We start from the raw sequence: 17,122 nt of genomic DNA on the forward strand, positions 1-17,122 counted from the left end.
GGAGCCACCTCTGACCTCTGGGCTGCCTGCCTGAACAGTGGAGGGATCAGAGTGGGAGTGACATTGGAGAAGCACCCTTTGACTCAATCACACTCTCCCCCTCTATCTCCCTAGCTGACTCACTCTCTCTCAACCACTTCATGAGTGACTAACCATGCTGGCCTGCTTGTGGAAACTGTGCTCCATAACTGTGCTCCCAGGCTATCCCAAGGTGTGGAGGGGATCTGCTAGTCTAGTCTGTGGTGTTTGTGTACCCTGTTCTTAGACAGCAGATATAGGAGTGTGTGTGTTTGTGTGTGTGCGTGTGTGTGTGTGTGTGTCTGTCTGTCTATCTGTCTGCCTGCCTGCCTGTATGTCTGCAGCCCTGTTCACAACCTGAACCCAGCGGGAGGCCTGGCTCTTAGAGCAGCAGATATGTTTCCGTTCATCCTCAGTCAGCAGAGGAAAGAGAGAAACGAGGAAAGGAAGAGGCAGATGGAGAGAGAAAGAGAGAGAGAGAGACAAGGAAAGGAAGAGACAAATGGAGAGAGAAAGAGAGAGAGAGAGAGAGAGAGAGAGACAAGGAAAGGAAGAGACAAATGGAGAGAGAAAGAGAGAGAGAGAGAGAGAGAGAGACAAGGAAAGGAAGAGACAGATGGAGAGAGAGAGAGAGAGAGAGAGAGAGAGAGACAAGGAAAGGAAGAGACAGATGAGAGAGAGAGAGAGAGAGAGAGACAAGGAAAGGAAGAGAGATGGAGAGAGAGAGAGAGAGAGAGAGAGAGAGAGAGACAAGGAAAGGAAGAGACAGATGGAGAGAGAGAGAGAGAGACAAGGAAAGGAATAGACAGATGGAGAGAGAGAGAGAGACAAGGAAAGGAAGAGACAGATGGAGAGAGCGAGAGAGAGAGAGAGAGAGAGAGACAAGGAAAGGAAGAGACAAATGGAGAGAAAGAGAGAGAGAGAGACAAGGAAAGGATGAGACAGATGGAGAGAGAGACAGAGAGAGAAAGAAGAGAAAAGGTGGCAGATAGATAGAGACAGACAGAGTGAGAGGCCCCACATCCTGAGGCAATCACTAAACTAAACTCGCTCACGGTCGACGCCCAACCAACGCACCTGCATAGAGTATTTCCTCAATAATAACACTGAACATAGCCACTGGCGTAACGCATATTCTCTGGCCCCCCCATAAGGTCGGAGTCCAGGCCCCTATGGCCAGTAGGTCCAGGTTGCGGGCCCGACTATTTTCTATACTGAGTATTGCTAACCCAGAGTCTTTCCTGAGACATTGTACATTATATGTCCATTGCGCTGCACACAATTTAAATTTAGTCTTGAATGATGGTTGCCAAGATACAGTATACCAGAGGAAAGGGACTGTTGATATTGCAACCACATAACTCAAACGCTGGTTAACCAGTATGAAAGTATCAACTTTTTTTATTCATGTCCTCAAGAACTGTTGTCTGCTAAAGATAATAATCTGTTTGCATCTGCCAATTGATTGACTGTCCAGTATCCAGACGATCTGTCCCCAGAGCTTCCTATACAGTTAGCCTCTTTCCATATTGTGTTGAGTCCGGCAATTAAGGAGAATGAGAGGCTCAAGACGTTACAGAACTGCTGTCACGCCCTGGCCTTAGTTATCTTTGTTTTCTGTAATATTTTGGTTAGGTCAGGGTGTGACAGGGGGGAATTTTGTGTATAGTTGTCTCGTCTGGGGTGGTTGTATGGTATAAGGGGTTTTGGGAGAGTGTATGGGTTTGTGTTGAATGTAGGTGTATAGGTATGTCTATGGTTGCCTGAATGGTTCTCAATCAGAGACAGCTGTCATTCTTTGTCTCTGATTGGGAGCCATATTTAAGGCAGCCATAGACAGTAGGCTTTTGTGGGTAATTGTCTATGTGTAGTGTTTAGTGTCAGCACTATTTGTTTGAATAGCTTCACGGTCGTCTGTTTGTTGTTTTTGTTCGTTTGTTCGTCTTCAAAATAAAAAGAAGATGTTGTTCTATCACGCTGCGCCTTGGTCCACTCTGCCTCATTACGACAATCGTGACAACTGCTGAAGAACTGCCTGAAGGTGCCACTGCAATCAAGCTGTTTTCACCATCCCTGTAACTGTTGTTTCTGCGGAGAGATCGTTTTCTAAACCAAAACTCAGAAAGAACTAAGAAGCATTAGGCTCTCAGTCTGATATGAGCTTTTGAACACCTGAGTAAACTCCATTTATTCATAGCCTTGACCACGGCATTTGTTCACTGATATTCCCTCATACTTTCAATCAGCTGTGCTTCCATTTGTAGTCTGTAATAGTTTGCAAGCCCTGCCACAGATGATGTGATCTCTATTGCACTCCACACTGCCCTTTCCCACCTGGACAAAAGGAACACTTATGTGAGAATGCTATTCATTGACTACAGCTCAGCGTTCAACACCATAGTACCCTCGAAGCTCATCACGAAGCTAAGGATCCTGGGACTAAACACCTCCCTCTGCAACTGGATCCTGGACTTCATGACGGGCCGCCCCCAGGTGGTGAGGGTAGGTAGCAACACATCTGCCACGCTGATCCTCAACACTGGAGCTCCCCAGGGGTGCATGCTCAGTCCCCTCCTGTACTTCCTGTTCACCCACGACTGCATGGCCAGGCACGAGTCCAACACCATCATTAAGTTTGCAGACGACACAACAGTGGTAGGCCTGATCACCGACAATGGCGAGACAGCCTATAGGGAGGAGGTCAGAGACCTGGCTGGGTGGTGCCAGAATAACAACCTATCCCTCAATGTAACCAAGACTAAGGAGATGATTGTGGACTACAGGAAAAGGAGGACCGAGCATGCCTTCATTCTCATCAACGGGGCTGTAGTGGAGCAGGTTGAGAGCTTCAAATTCCTTGGTGTCCACATCAACAACAAACTAACATGGTCCAAACACACCAAGACAGTCATGAAGAGGGCACGTCAAAGCCATATTCCCCCTCAGGAAACTAAAAAGATTTGGCATGGGTCCTGAGATCCTCAAAAGGTTCTACAGCTGCAACCTCGAGAGCATCCTGACTGGTTGCATCACCGCCTGGTACGGCAATTGCTTGGCCTCTGACCGCAATGCACTACAGGGTAGGGTAGTGCGTACGGCCCAGTACATCACTGGGGCTAAGCTATTTGCCATCCAGGACTTCTACACCAGGCGGTGTCAGAGGAAGGCTCTAAAAATGGTCAAAGACCCCAGCCACCCCAGTCATAGACTGTTCTCTCTACTACCGCATGGCAAGCGGTACCGGAGTGACAGGTCTAGGACAAAAAGGCTTCTCAACAGTTTTTACCCCCAAGCCATAAGACTCCTGAACAGGTAATCAAATGGCTACCCGGACAATTTGCATTGCATTGTCCCCCACAACCCCTCTTTTACGCTGCTGCTACTCTCTAATTATTATATCTGCATAGTCACTTTAACTATACATTCATGTACATACTACCTCAATTGGGCCGACCAACCAGTGATCCCGCACATTGGCTAACCAGGCTGTCTGCATTGTGTCCCGCCACCCACCAACCCCTCTTTTACGCTACTACTACTCTCTGTTCATCATATATGCATAGTCACCTTAACCATATCTACATGTACATACTACCTCAATCAGCCTGACTAACCGGTGTCTGTATGTAGCCTCGCTACTTTTATAGCCTCACTACTGTATATAGCCTGTCTTTTTACTGTTGTTTTATTTCTTTACTTACCTATTGTTCACCTAATACTTTTTTTGCACTATTGGTTAGAGCCTGTAAGTAAGCATCACACTGTAAGGTTGACACCTGTTGTATTCGGCGCACATGACAAATAAACTTTGATTTGATTTTGAATTTTTCAGTCCCATTCCTGAAGCCCAAGAAACAAACTGTCACATTCCTGACCTGTTTTCCTTGTTTTTGTATTTGTTTAGTATGGTCAGGGCGTGAGTTGGGGTGGGCATTCTATGTTATGTGTTTCTATTTTTAGGTTCATTGTCAATTAGCCTGATATGGTTCTCAATCAGGGGCAGGTGTTTTACGTTTCCTCTGATTGAGAACCATATTAAGGTAGGTTGTTCACACTGTTTGTTTGTGGGTGATTGTTCCTGTGTCTGTGTATGTCGCACCACACGGGACTGTTTCGTTTTCGTATGTGTTCGTTCCTGTTAGTGCGTTATGTTCTCTAGTTCAGGTTTGTTCACATCGTTTGTTGTTTTGTATAGTTTGTCAGTATTCTCCGTTTTGTCTTGTTTAAATAAATTTCATCATGTATTCCACCTACGCTGCATTTTGGTCCGATCCTTCTCGCCTCTCCTCATCCGAGGAGGAGGAAGACTTAGACGAGCGTTACAGGATCACCCACCATCAAAGGATCAAGTAGCGGGGTAACGGGCAGCAGCGACAGCAGCAGCGATCTCAGGATTTCTGGACATGGGAGGAAATACTGGACGGTAAAGGACCATGGGCAAAACCTGGAGAATATTGCCGCCCTCGTGAAGAGCTGGAGGCAGCTAAAGCCGAGAGGCGGCGGTATGAGGAGGCAGCACGGAAGCAGGAGCAAAATCTGGATTACACGTAGGAGATCGACAGGTGGGCGATCGACCCAAGGAGAGTGCCGGAGCCCGCCTGGGATTCTCTGGCGCAGTGTGAGGAGGGATACCGGCGAATGGAGGCAGCACGACGACGCGGTAGGAAGCCTGTAAGTCAAGCCCAAAAATGTATTGCGGGGGGGGGGGGGGGGGGGGGGGGGGGGGGCTAAAGGGTAGTGTGGCAAAGTCAGGTAGGAGACCTGCGCCAACTTCCCGATCTTACCGTGGAGAGCGAGAGTACGGACAGACACCGTGTTATGCGGTAGAGCGCACGGTGTCTCCTGTACGTGTGCATAGCCCGGGGCGGGTTATTCCACCTCCCCGCACTGGCAGGGCTAGATTGGGCATTGAGCCAGGTGCCATGAAGCCGGCTCAACGCGTCTGGTCTCCAGTGCGTCTCCTCGGGCCGGCATACATGGCACCAGCCTTACGCATGTTGTCCCCGGTTCGCCAACACAGCCCAGTGCGGGTTATTCCACCTCCCCGCATGCTCCCCGTAGCCCGACCAGTGCGGGTTATTACACCTACCCGCACTGGTCGGGCTACGGGGAGCATACAACCAGGTAAGGTTGGGCAGGCTCGGTGCTCAAGGGAGCCAGTACGCCTGCACGGTCCGGTATATCCGGCGCCACCTCTCCGCCCCAGCCCAGTATCACCAGTGCCTACACCACGCACCAAGCCTCCTGTGCGTCTCCAGAGTCCTGTGCGTCCTGTTGCTGCTCCCTGCACTAGCCTTAAGGTGCGTGTCCTTAGCCCGGTACCTCCAGTTCTGGCACCACGCACCAGGCCTACAGTGCGCCTCAGCCGGCCAGAGTCTGCCGTCTGCCCAGCGGCGTCTGAACTGCCCGTCTGCCCAACGCCGTCTGAGCTGTCCGTCTGCCAAGCACCGCCTGCGCTGTCCGTCTGTCCTGAGCCTTCAAAGCCGCCCGTCTGTACTGAGCCTTCAAAGCCGCCCGTCTGTCCTGAGCCTTCAAAGCCGCCCGTCTGTCCTGAGCCTTCAGAGCCGTCCACCAGACAGGAGCCACTAGAGCCGCACGTCTGTCCTGAGCCGCTAGAGCCATCCGCCAGACAGGAGCCGCTAGAGCCGTCCGCCAGACAGGAGCCGCTAGTGCCGTCCGCCAGACAGGAGCCGCTAGAGCCGTCCGCCAGCCATGAGCAGCCAGAGCCGCCAGCCAGCCATGAGCAGCCAGCCAGCCATGAGCAGCCAGAGCCGCCAGCCAGCCATGAGCAGCCAGAGCCGCCAGCCAGCCATGAGCAGCCAGAGCCGCCAGCCAGCCATGAGTAGCCAGACCCGCCAGCCAGCCATGAGCAGCCAGAGCCGCCAGCCAGCCATGAGCAGCAAGAGCCGTCAGCCAGCCATGAGCAGCCAGAGCCGTCAGCCAGCCATGAGCAGCCAGAGCCGTCAGCCAGCCATGAGCAGACAGAGCCGTCCGGAGCTGCCCCTCAGTCTGGAGCTGCCCCTCAGTCCGGAGCTGCCCCTCAGGCCGGAGCTGCCCCTCAGGCCGGAGCTGCCCCTCAGGCCGGAGCTGCCCCTCAGGCCGGAGCTGCCCCTCAGTCCGGAGCTGACCCTCAGTCCGGAGCTGCCCCTCAGTCCGGAGCTGCCCCTCATTCCGGTGTTGCCTCTCACTCCGGTATTGCCCCTTAGTCCGGTGCTGCCCCTTAATCCAGTAGGGTTAATTTGGAGGGTGGTCATTAGGGGGAGGTTACGAAAGCGGGGATTTACTATGGTGGGGTGGGGACCACGTCCTGAGCCAGAGCCGCCACCGTGGACAGATGCCCACCCAGACCCTCCCCTAGATTTTAGGTGGTGCGCCCGGAGTTCGCACCTTGAGGGGGGGGGGGGGTTCTGTCACGTTCCTGACCTGTTTTCCTTGTTTTTGTATTTGTTTAGTATGGTCAGGGCGTGAGTTGGGGTGGGCATTCTATGTTATGTTTCTATGTTTAGGTTCATTGTCAATTAGCCTGATTTGGTTCTCAATCAGGGGCAGGTGTTTTACGTTTCCTCTGATTGAGAACCATATTAAGGTAGGTTGTTCACACTGTTTGTGTGTGGGTGATTGTTCCTGTGTCTGTCTATGTCGCACCACACGGCACTGTTTCGTTTTCGTTCGTGTATGTGTTCGTTCCTGTTAGTGCGTTATGTTCTCTAGTTCAGGTTTGTTCACATCGTTTGTTGTTTTGTATAGTTTGTCAGTATTCTCCGTTTTGTATTCTCCGGCCGCGACCGGGAGGTCCGTGGGGCGACGCACAATTGGGCCAGCGTCGTCCGGGTTAGGGAGGGTTTGGCCGGTAGGGATTTCCTTGTCTCATCGCGCTCCAGCGACTCCTGTGGCGGGCTGGGCGCAGTGCGCGCTAACCAATGGGGGCCAGGTGCACGGTGTTTCCTCCGACACATTGGTGCGGCTGGCTTCCGGGTTGGAGGCGCGCTGTGTTAAAGAAGCAGTGCGGCTTGGTTGCGTTGTGCTTCGGAGGATGCATAGCTTTCGACCTTCGTCTCTCCCGAGCCTGTACGGGAGTTGTAGCGATGAGACAAGATAGTAATTACTAGCGATTGGATACCACGAAAATTGGGGAGAAAAAGGGATAAAAATTAAAATAAAATAAAAAACAAGAAAAAAGGTTGATGAAAGACTTTTTAGAGGGTTACTGTCAAAATTATTTATTAAATAAAATATCAATGACAGGCGTATGAGCCTCCAGAGCTGGTGGACCTCTCCGCTTTGCGGGGGCTGCAGGTGTGTCCAGTACTCCAGTGAACAGAGCTGAGAGACTGTATTTACCAGCTTTTCTCTCAGTCAGTTGTTATTTTCTTCTATTCAAATCGTTGTTTTGTTGCTCAACATGCTCCTAGTCCAAAGTTATTTCAAAACCTTCCAGCTCTCAAAATATCTTCTCCAAGGCAAGCCAGATATCTTTTTAGAGCAGGGCTGCCCAACCCTCTTCCTGGAGATCTACCATCCTGTGGATTTTCAGCCCAACCCTCTTCCTGGAGATCTACCGTCCTGTGGGTTTTCAGCCCAACCCTCTTCCTGGAGATCTACCGTCCTGTGGGTTTTCAGCCCAACCCTCTTCCTGGAGATCTACCGTCCTGTGGGTTTTCAGCCCAACCCTCTTCCTGGAGATCTACCGTCCTGTGGGTTTTCAGCCCAACCCTCTTCCTGGAGATCTACCGTCCTGTGAGTTTTCAGTCCAACCCTCTTCCTGGAGATGTACCATCCTGTGGGTTTTCAGCCCAACCCTCTTCCTGGAGATCTACCGTCCTGTGGGTTTTCAGCCCAACCCTCTTCCTGGAGATCTACCCTCCTGTGGGTTTTCAGTCCAACCCTCTTCCTGGAGATCTACCGTCCTGTGGGTTTTCAGTCCAACCCTAATTTAACACACCTGATTCTACTAGCTGCTCAACAAGACCTTATCTATCTGAATCAGATACGCTAAATTAGGTTTGGACTGAAAACCTACAGGACAGTAGAACTCCACGAAGAGGGTTGGACAGCCCTATTTTAGAGTATCCCAGTGATCATGATTTAAAAACTAGAACGGAACACATGGGAAACATCCTTAAATACGCGCTAAAAATAAATATGTACTTGTCTATTTGTGTTTCAGAGGCGCCATTGATGCACTTGTAAATGTTTGTCTCTAAAATAGCCGGTGCCGTGCAGATGTTTAGTATTTCAAGCCCTGAAAGCCTAACCCAAGGCCCAAATCAAAAATACAAGTAAACAGAATCCGTCAACATGGGCTCCTGAGCAAGCACTAGTCTAGCATACATACCAGTGTGTGTGTGTGTGTATACCTTGGGTGGTTTGAAGGGGTAGTCTGGTGTGAATGCGATATCTAGGAAGAAGACTCCTCCCTCGTACACAGAGCCTGGTGGTCCCAGGATGGTGGATCTCCACTCATAGATGTTGTCTCCTTTTGGACCCGCACTGCAATGGCACGGTAGAAAAAAGAAAGAAATTCAGTATACAGAATGTATTTAGATAGCAGGAAATGACATTTTAATCCTGTTACTCAATTCCTGATTCAGGAGTGTGTGTTCGTGTGTTGCGAAAGACAGAGAGAGGTAGGTGGAAGCCAGGAGGTCTCTCCTATTATCAACCATCCAATCTGCTATTCAATCTATTCTGTATAACTCCATATTCATTCCAAGATATGTGCCCATGTAAATAAGAGAGATTGCATCTGTAAGCAGTTATCTATCTACAAGATCAATTTCAATTCACAGATAACTGAATTGAAGTAGATAATAAACAAAAGTGAAATAACCAATACAAATGAACAATAAACATTACACTCACAGAAGTTCCAAAAGAATAAAGACATTTATGCCATATTATGTCTATATACAGTCTCTCTCTCTCGCTCTCTCATTGCCGCACACAGTGGCAGATTGCCCTCCCTGTAGTAAATGACAACTACAGTGTAGACGATAGCAGCTGGCTGCTGCCGAGCTTAATTGTTACATTGCCTCCTACTACACACAGTGGAGAAAACAGATCATCTAATCCTATTTTCCCAATGGAATCAGGCCAGACACACCTCTGTTGTCTTATACCACTCTTACTTTCATCACTTAGAGAAGAGGGGGAGTGGGAGCGAGAGAAAGGAAGAGACAAGTAGAGAGAGAAGGGTTAAAGGAGAGAGAGCGGCTGGAAGAGAGACTGAGAGAAAGGGAGAGACGGGGAGAGAGGGGGGCAAAGCAGTAGAAAGAGAGAAAGAGATCGAGAGGGGAGGCATTAATGCAACGCGAGTGAGAGTATCACTAAAGCCATTCATGTGAAATGGTAGCCTGCAGTAAAGAGGTAGGCCTCTGTATTTTCTGTCTAGCTCAGTTTGGACACAGTGAGGAATTGTGGGGAAACAAGCTTAGAAAGGAGAATTCTCTCTCTTTTGCCAGTGATGACACATTCTGGTCCATGTACTGTAAATAGTCTGAGGGCGGGAGGAGGGAATGAGAGAGAGGGCCGGGGGGGGGGGGGGGGGGGGGGGGGGGGGGGGGGTGAGAGGGAGAGAGAGGGGAGAATGAGAGGGAGAGAGAGGCGGAGGGGAGAATGAGAGGGAGAGAGAGGCGGAGGGGAGAATGAGAGGGAGAGATAGGGGGAGGAGAATGAGAGGGAGAGATAGGGGGAGGAGAATGAAAGGGAGAGAGGTGTGCCTCCAGGAGACAGACAGTTAGGCAGTAGTAAAAAGTTCTGGACCTCGTCACGCTCTAGCCTGTTGTTGCCCAACATGACTGAATGGTTAAGGAGAGATGTATGTTTGTGGGTCAAATCAACCCATCACTATCGGTGGTTGAGACAGACGTTTTACATGGCACTCTCTACTAGTCCTCCTATGGTTGGCCAAAATAGTTATTTTCTCCCCTCTCTTCCCACAGTAAGTCTATATATAGGCTACAGACCGCATCTGGATATGTTTAGAGCACCACCAGCGACACCCATTTCTAACCCAGGCTTGTGGAACTACTGGTTTCCCTATCCAGTAGCATAACAAACTACTGTACTCCATCAATGTGTTTAATCACCGGTCCTCACTCTGCCACCGTGATGGATAGTAAAAGGCTCACCACACATAAAAGCATAATGGTGGAGAAACAGGCCTCAGTGACATCGGAGATGGTTGATGATGTAATATTAGTGTCATAAAGACACAGTCTTTTCCCTCTCTGTTCATCAACTCCCTCTACCAAGGCTTCGTCATCCCTCACTCCTCCCTACCTTCTCCCCCTGCCCCTCTCTCACCCACACCCACACCATCACAGTCTCCCCCTAACCATAACCCCCCCCAAGATTCTTCCTCCCTCACCCATCCTCCCTCACCTCCCACGGCTCTTCCTGAAAACTATTTTTACTCAGGCGGCAGCTGGGCATCACATGCAAAGAAACAGGAACTATCGCAGACGTCTCGAGAGTTTGGACACTTACACTGGTAGCAGTGTGGATAGAAGAGATGTCCCAGACTGACACTGGTAGCAGTGTGGATAGAGGAGATGTCCCAGACTGACACTGGTAGCATGGGGATAGAGAGATGTCCCAGACTGACACTGGTAGCAGTGTGGATAAAGAGATGTCCCAGACTGACACTGGTAGCAGTGTGGATAGAGGAGATGTCCCAGACTGACACTGGTAGCAGTGTGGATAGAGGAGATGTCCCAGACTGACACTGGTAGCAGTGTGGATAGAGGAGATGTCCCAGTCTGACACTGGTAGCAGTGTGGATAGAGGAGATGTCCCAGTCAGTCAGAGGGAGGTATTATATGACAGAGGATATCCCTGACACCACTACCTCTCCTGTTGAACACATACACACGCACACACAAACACCCTTATACACGAAACACACGCACACACAAACACCCTTATACACGAAACACACACACACACACACACACACACACACACACACGCACGCACGCACGCACGCACGCACGCACGCACGCACGCACGCACGCACACACACACACACACACAGAGAAGCATTTAATTGGGCTGCAATTTCTGAGGCTGGTAACTAACGAACTTATCCTCTGCTTATCCTCTCAATCCAGATGCCCAGATATTTATAAGCGGGTGTAACGTGTGCGCTGGGAGTTGGGAAGCAAGTTCAGGGAGTGAATACATTTAATGAATGAACGAAACATAACAAGAAACACGATCAACGCACAGACAAACTGAAACACAAACAACACCTGGGGAAGGAACCAAAGGGAGTGACATAAATAGGGCAGGTACTGTGATGGAGTTGAAGAGGGTTAAACCAAGGCCTCATACCTTTTAAAGGGTTAATAAATTGTGTTATGATAAACTGTAAGGTCTCCTCTTCTAAGAGACCTATGTGTGTGTATTAACACCTGTTTTGAGTGTTGTGCCCTTCAGACATTATCAGAAGGCAGAAACCGCCTACGTTCATACAGACTCCTCCTGTCTGGGTCCCACCTGGCTATCTGAGGTTCTGTTAATACGACTGGTTATATGAGAACACAAGGCTACCGCATGCCTGATGAAAACAGCCCCCTGTCAGAAGATGCTTGGACTCATTCACCTTGTTATGACCCTATACTTGTGATGAAAGGTCAAGTTTCGGTCAAACCCCCTGCTGAGCTTTTAATTGCTGACAAGATGGTTGCTGCTGTCAGGGAGAGGTTAGATGTATTAAAATGTTGTTACCAGGGAAACTCACGAAAGGAGGACTGGGAGAGGCTATATGAGTTACAGGATGTCTTAGACATTTTGCAGAACCTGGAGAGAACTATCATATACTGTACTCTGTACCAACTTCTGCCTACAATTGTATTACTAAAGGATAATTTTAATACTTAAACAAAGAGTCGGTGTTTCCTTTCCATTACTAATGTATGTTTGATAATTATATAGACCTGATCATTTGTTGAAGAAATTGACCAACAGATCCAGGTGAGTGTCATGAGGCGCTGATGTGCGTGACAATGGTGACAAGTGTGCGCAATAATCAGCAGCTTGGTGACCTAGAGGCTGGAGAGGGGGCACACGTGACAGCTGGGATACGATCAATGAGGGCACCATCCGATGTACAGTACTAGTCAAAGGTTTTAGAACACCTACTCATTCAAGGGTTTTTCTTTATTTTTACTATTTTCTACATTGTAAAATAATTGTAAAGACATCAAAACTATGAAATAACACATATGGAATCATGTAGTAACCAAAAAAGTGTTAAACAAATCAAAAGATATTTTAGATTTTAGATTCTTCAATGTAGCCACCCTTTGCCTTGATGACAGCTTTGAACACTCTTGGCATTCTCTCAACCAGCTTCACCTGGAATGTTTTTCCAACAGTTGTGAAGGAGTTCCCACATATGCTGAGCACTCGTTCGGGTGCTTTTCCTTCACTCTGCAGTCCAACTAATCCCAAACCATCTCAATTGGGTTGAGGTCGGGTGATTGTGGAGGCCAGGTAATCTGATGCAGCACTCCATCACTCTCCTTCTTGATCAAATAGCCCTTACACAGCTTGGAGGTGTGTTGGGTCATTATCCTGTTGAAAAACAAATGATAGTCCCACTAAGCGCAAACCAGATGGGATGGCATATTGCTGCAGAATGCTGTGGTAGCCATGCTGGTTAAGTGTGCCTTGAATTCTAAATAAATCACTTACAGTGTCACCAGCAAAGCACCCCCACAACATCACCGGTCCAACGTCCATTGCTCATGTTTCTTGGCCCAAACAAGTATTTTCTTCTTATTGGTGTCCTTTAGTAGTGGTTTCTTTGCAGCCATTCGACCACGAAGGCCTGATTCACACAGTCTCCTCTGAACAGTTGATGTTGAGATGTGCCTGTTACTGGAACTCTGTGAAGCATTTATTTGAGCTCCGGTCTGAGGTGCAGTTAACTCTAATGAACTTATTCACTGCAGCAGAAGTAACTCTGGGTCTTTCTTTCCTGTGGCGGTCCTCATGAGAGCCAGTTTAATCATAGCGCTTGATTGGTTTTGCGACTGCACTTGAAGAAACGTTCAAAGTTCTTGAAATTTTCCGCATTGACTGACCTTCATGTCCTAAAGTAATGATGGACTGTTGTTTCTCTTTGCTTATTTGAGCTGTTCTTGCCATAATATGGATTTGGTCATTTCCCATTTTACGGAGTGACTCATTATATAAGTGAAGTATTGTATGTTTCAGGCCCAAGGGTACTGCATGGATGTCAACAAATCACTAGGGAACAACAACTCACTAAGGAGCATATCCTGAGTGCTTACCCTGCATAACTCCATACTAGAGATCGAGGGAGAGAGAGAGAGAGAGAAAGGATGACACACCAGACAGACAGACAGACAGACAGACAGACAGACAATGGGAGTACAGTAGTATTACCATGTACTTATACTCCACCATGTAAAGCTAATCCCTCCCATTCTAGATTATGGGCTAACTGGATTATATCTGCCTGTGGATAGATGATACTGTACCAGCTAGCTACCGCAGCACAGAGACACATTGCCAAACCCATCCATACACGTCATTGACCACTCTCCTCTCCTCTACCCCCCCCCCCCCCCCCCACACACACTCTCATCTCCTCTTCTCTCACCTTGTTTCACAAACACATTGATTAATGGATATTAACCTTAATTTTAACCGTGACCTGATCAGTTGTGATTCAACCACAATCATCCCTGTGGTCGCCATATGACCTTTGACCTGGTTTATCCTATTAAATGTCAATTCAGATTGGAATTCCATTACTCAGATTCCATGTTTCTACACTGATCTCTGTGATGTCAATCATCATCAAAGGGAGAACCACCAATGTGATTATTATTGACTGGTCAACGTGAATTGATTACATTGGCTTTTATTGTGCTCATAAATGCCTTGACAACGCTTCAGTTACAGCAGGTCTAGGGGGCTCCTGAGGACTATAAGTAACCAGTCACCAGCGCACGCATGCACACGCACACACAGGATCGTTATAGTGAACAATCAGCAGCACAGTCATTGAGTCTCATTGAGGTCTCGTGGAATACTCCACTGTTAAAGGCTCAGAAAGAGGGGAAAATACCCAAATCCCTCAGACAGAAAAGCTCTTTTCAGTGTTTTGTTCCTTCCAGCTAAAAGGCCTGTGTTCGCTTGGTACTGGTCTTTGTGTGTCCTCATTTGGCCAGCTAAATGCTCACAATGCACACTTTCATCAGGAGCAACATACAGGCTGGGAGGAGGGAGAAAGAAAGATTCGATGCCCTCTGACCTTTCAATGAGCGGTAAACCAATTGTGTCCCCATTGTCTTCGGCCCCATCGCCTAGCAACCCATCCCTGGAGTATGTGTGTGACTGTGTGTGTTCCATGACTGGAATAAATACTGAATTGCTAATAGTCACGCATCAATGGTTTGTAATTTGGTTCATAACTTCCACTTATATGACATCCATCAATTGAATTATTATGAACAGATCATGTGGAAATCAAGTGACAACTTTATTAGGTACATATTGCTGATAGTATCAGCCAGACAGCAAGCAATGCATTAGGCCTACATGCCACCCATGCTTACTCAACTTACCCCCATATAAAGAGAATATTCTCAACTTCAATCATCAGAAGGGGATGAAATCAACTATTTTGGTTTGTGAATTATTCGGTATGACAAGATCTAGACATTTAAAGGTAATTTCCCATTGAGCCGACATATACAGGGTTTACAATGAATGTGGTCTTTGCAAACATGGGAACATTGCATTTTGTCCGCTATGTACGTTTTCAAGGCAATCGGGTTGAATCTAGCCCCTAATCAACTATCTCTCACAGTGCAGTCACAAGCTTCATAACCATCAACCTTCGTATTCTCCCCCTGCTCCTTCCCTGAATGACATGGAAAGAAAGTCTGTCTATGTCTCTCTATTTCTGTCTCTGTCGTCTGTGTTATGTTTACAAACATGCAGCAACAACTCCCTAGCTACCGTAACCTATTACCACTCTCCGAATACTTCACTGCTCTGTAAATAAATGGACAAGACACAACGGTCTCAGTCCAGTCCAGGTTAATACCCTGCTTCCCAAGCTTCCCCAGTGATCACTTGAGTGATGATAACCTCTCATGTTGCCATTACTGCACCTTACAGGTAATTCATTGACATGACTTGTGTAGGTGTTAAAACACTAACAGTGAGCAATAAAACAGAGTGCAGCGAGAGGAGAGGCGAGCAGGAGTCAGAGGAAGACGGAGAGAGAGAGAGAAGAAAGAGAGGCGAGCAGGAGATTATGTCAAGACACACAAGTGCGCACGCAAGTATGCACACACACACACTCACGCAGTCTGAGAGGAAGAGGGATCAATTGGAGCAGAACTGTGTGTCTGACCTCCAATTTAACTATAGAGCGTGAGGATCAGTTAGAGGCTGAGAGGGGCAGACAGGGTGGACCAGGGTCACTAGGGTTTAGAGCTGAGCGGACGCGTGGAGACAGACACATTGATCTGAGGAGTACATCAAATCAAACAGCCTGTAGAGTAAGTAGAAAGTAGAGTAGAGTATTAGAAACTATTTCTGTTGGGTCCACAACTACCATTGTTCTGTAAGGAGACTGCCAGGAGACTCAATAGCAATCCATATCTTTTTCAATTTCACACACACACTTCCAAAAACAGCCATTGCAAAAACGACATAGAAGTGTTCCTTGGCAGCATCATATCAGTGAGAGCAAAGCCAGCCTTGTGAGCCGGTGGCCAGAGTCATGATTCCTGCTAACTTCTGTTCCTGTTTTCGTCCCAAATCAGACCAGTCCTGGTGGTATCGTCATGGCTTTTATCTTAACGTCTTTTTATCTTCAAAAACTGAGAGCGAAAGATTGAATCTTCTTTGAGGGAGAGACTAGAGCCTTATCTCTCGGAGAGATAAAGAGGAGGGTAGCAGTCAGTCAGCATTCCAGTCAAGCAACAATACATCAAGTAACTCTGCAGTTTACACCAGTGGAGGCTGGTGGGAGGAGCTATAGGAGGACGGGCTCATTGTAATGGCTGGAATGGAATAAATGGAACGTTATCAAACACATCACATATGGAAACCAGGTTTAACTACCCTCCATTTATTCCATTCCAGCAATTACAATGAGCCCGTCCTCCTATAGCTCCTCCCACCAGCCTCCACTGGTTTACACCTTCTGTGTACTTAGAAGAAACCTTTCCTCACCTCTAAAAACTGCTATCCCTTGCAGTCCAGTCAGCAGGCAAAGCACTTTGGGGCGAGGGAGGTAACATTAAATTAAGGGAAGCAGTGAAATCTCTGTCTTAAATTGTATGCTACAAGCAATGAATGGCTTTAACTGCAACACTCAAGGAGTGATACAGCCAGGCAAGACAAAATAAATAGGAGTGCATGAAACAAAGCAATAATATGCAAGAACTGGCCCCTCTGGTTGTTCACAGATCCCAAGGAGAAGGACTGGGTGAAAGGGTGGTGTTTATCTCTTATCTTATCTCCACACTGTGCACACACAGCAGTGTGTGTGTGTGTGTGTGTGTGTGTGTGTGTGTGTGTGTGTGTGTGTGTGTGTGTGTGTGTGTGTGTGTGTGTGTGTGTGTGTGTGTGTGTGTGTGTGTGTGTGTGTGTGTGTGTGTGTGTGTATGAGGGGCGAGAGATGGCAGCATAAGACCTGCCGACTCAGTGGTTGTGAGAATTTCCAGAGGAGCTTGTTACCTCTCACTAATTAGTCAACAAGGACTTAGCTTCTGATTACTGTCCCTTTCTAGACAAATAAATAAACAAATACATAATAAACACGTAAAAAAAATGGTGGCTTAGCTTTTGATTAGGTTTCCCTAGTGACTGAAAAATAGGGTAGGTTTCGAGATTCGCACAAAAAGTAGACTCCAATATCTTCCTTTAACAAAGACAGTTCATGTATTTTTTGTTGCTGCAGCAGGATATATCATTTTCACATAGATGTTTTGTACAAAGCTGCCTTCTGTGTGTGCATGAATCAGTTTCCACAGGCAAAACCTCTGTAAAAAATAAATGTTTTTAACGGACCTTTGGCCTTGAGGATATCCTCTTGATCTAATGGCTT

At 47.7% G+C, this 17,122-nt stretch overlaps 1 protein-coding gene across 2 annotated transcripts in view; it reads right to left on the reverse strand.

Moving 5' to 3' along the window:
* The window catches only part of LOC129831032 (ubiquitin-conjugating enzyme E2 E2-like), a 51,603-nt gene that overhangs the window by 4,640 nt on the left and 29,841 nt on the right, over positions 1–17,122 (reverse strand). For both annotated transcript variants that reach the window (XM_055894023.1, XM_055894021.1), the window contains exon 4: positions 8,376–8,508. In XM_055894023.1, coding sequence (XP_055749998.1) covers positions 8,376–8,508 — 133 coding nt within the window. The remainder of the gene's footprint in view (positions 1–8,375; positions 8,509–17,122) is intronic.

This window comes from Salvelinus fontinalis, chromosome 32, assembly GCF_029448725.1.
Source record: "Salvelinus fontinalis isolate EN_2023a chromosome 32, ASM2944872v1, whole genome shotgun sequence".
Taxonomy (NCBI): domain Eukaryota; kingdom Metazoa; phylum Chordata; class Actinopteri; order Salmoniformes; family Salmonidae; genus Salvelinus; species Salvelinus fontinalis.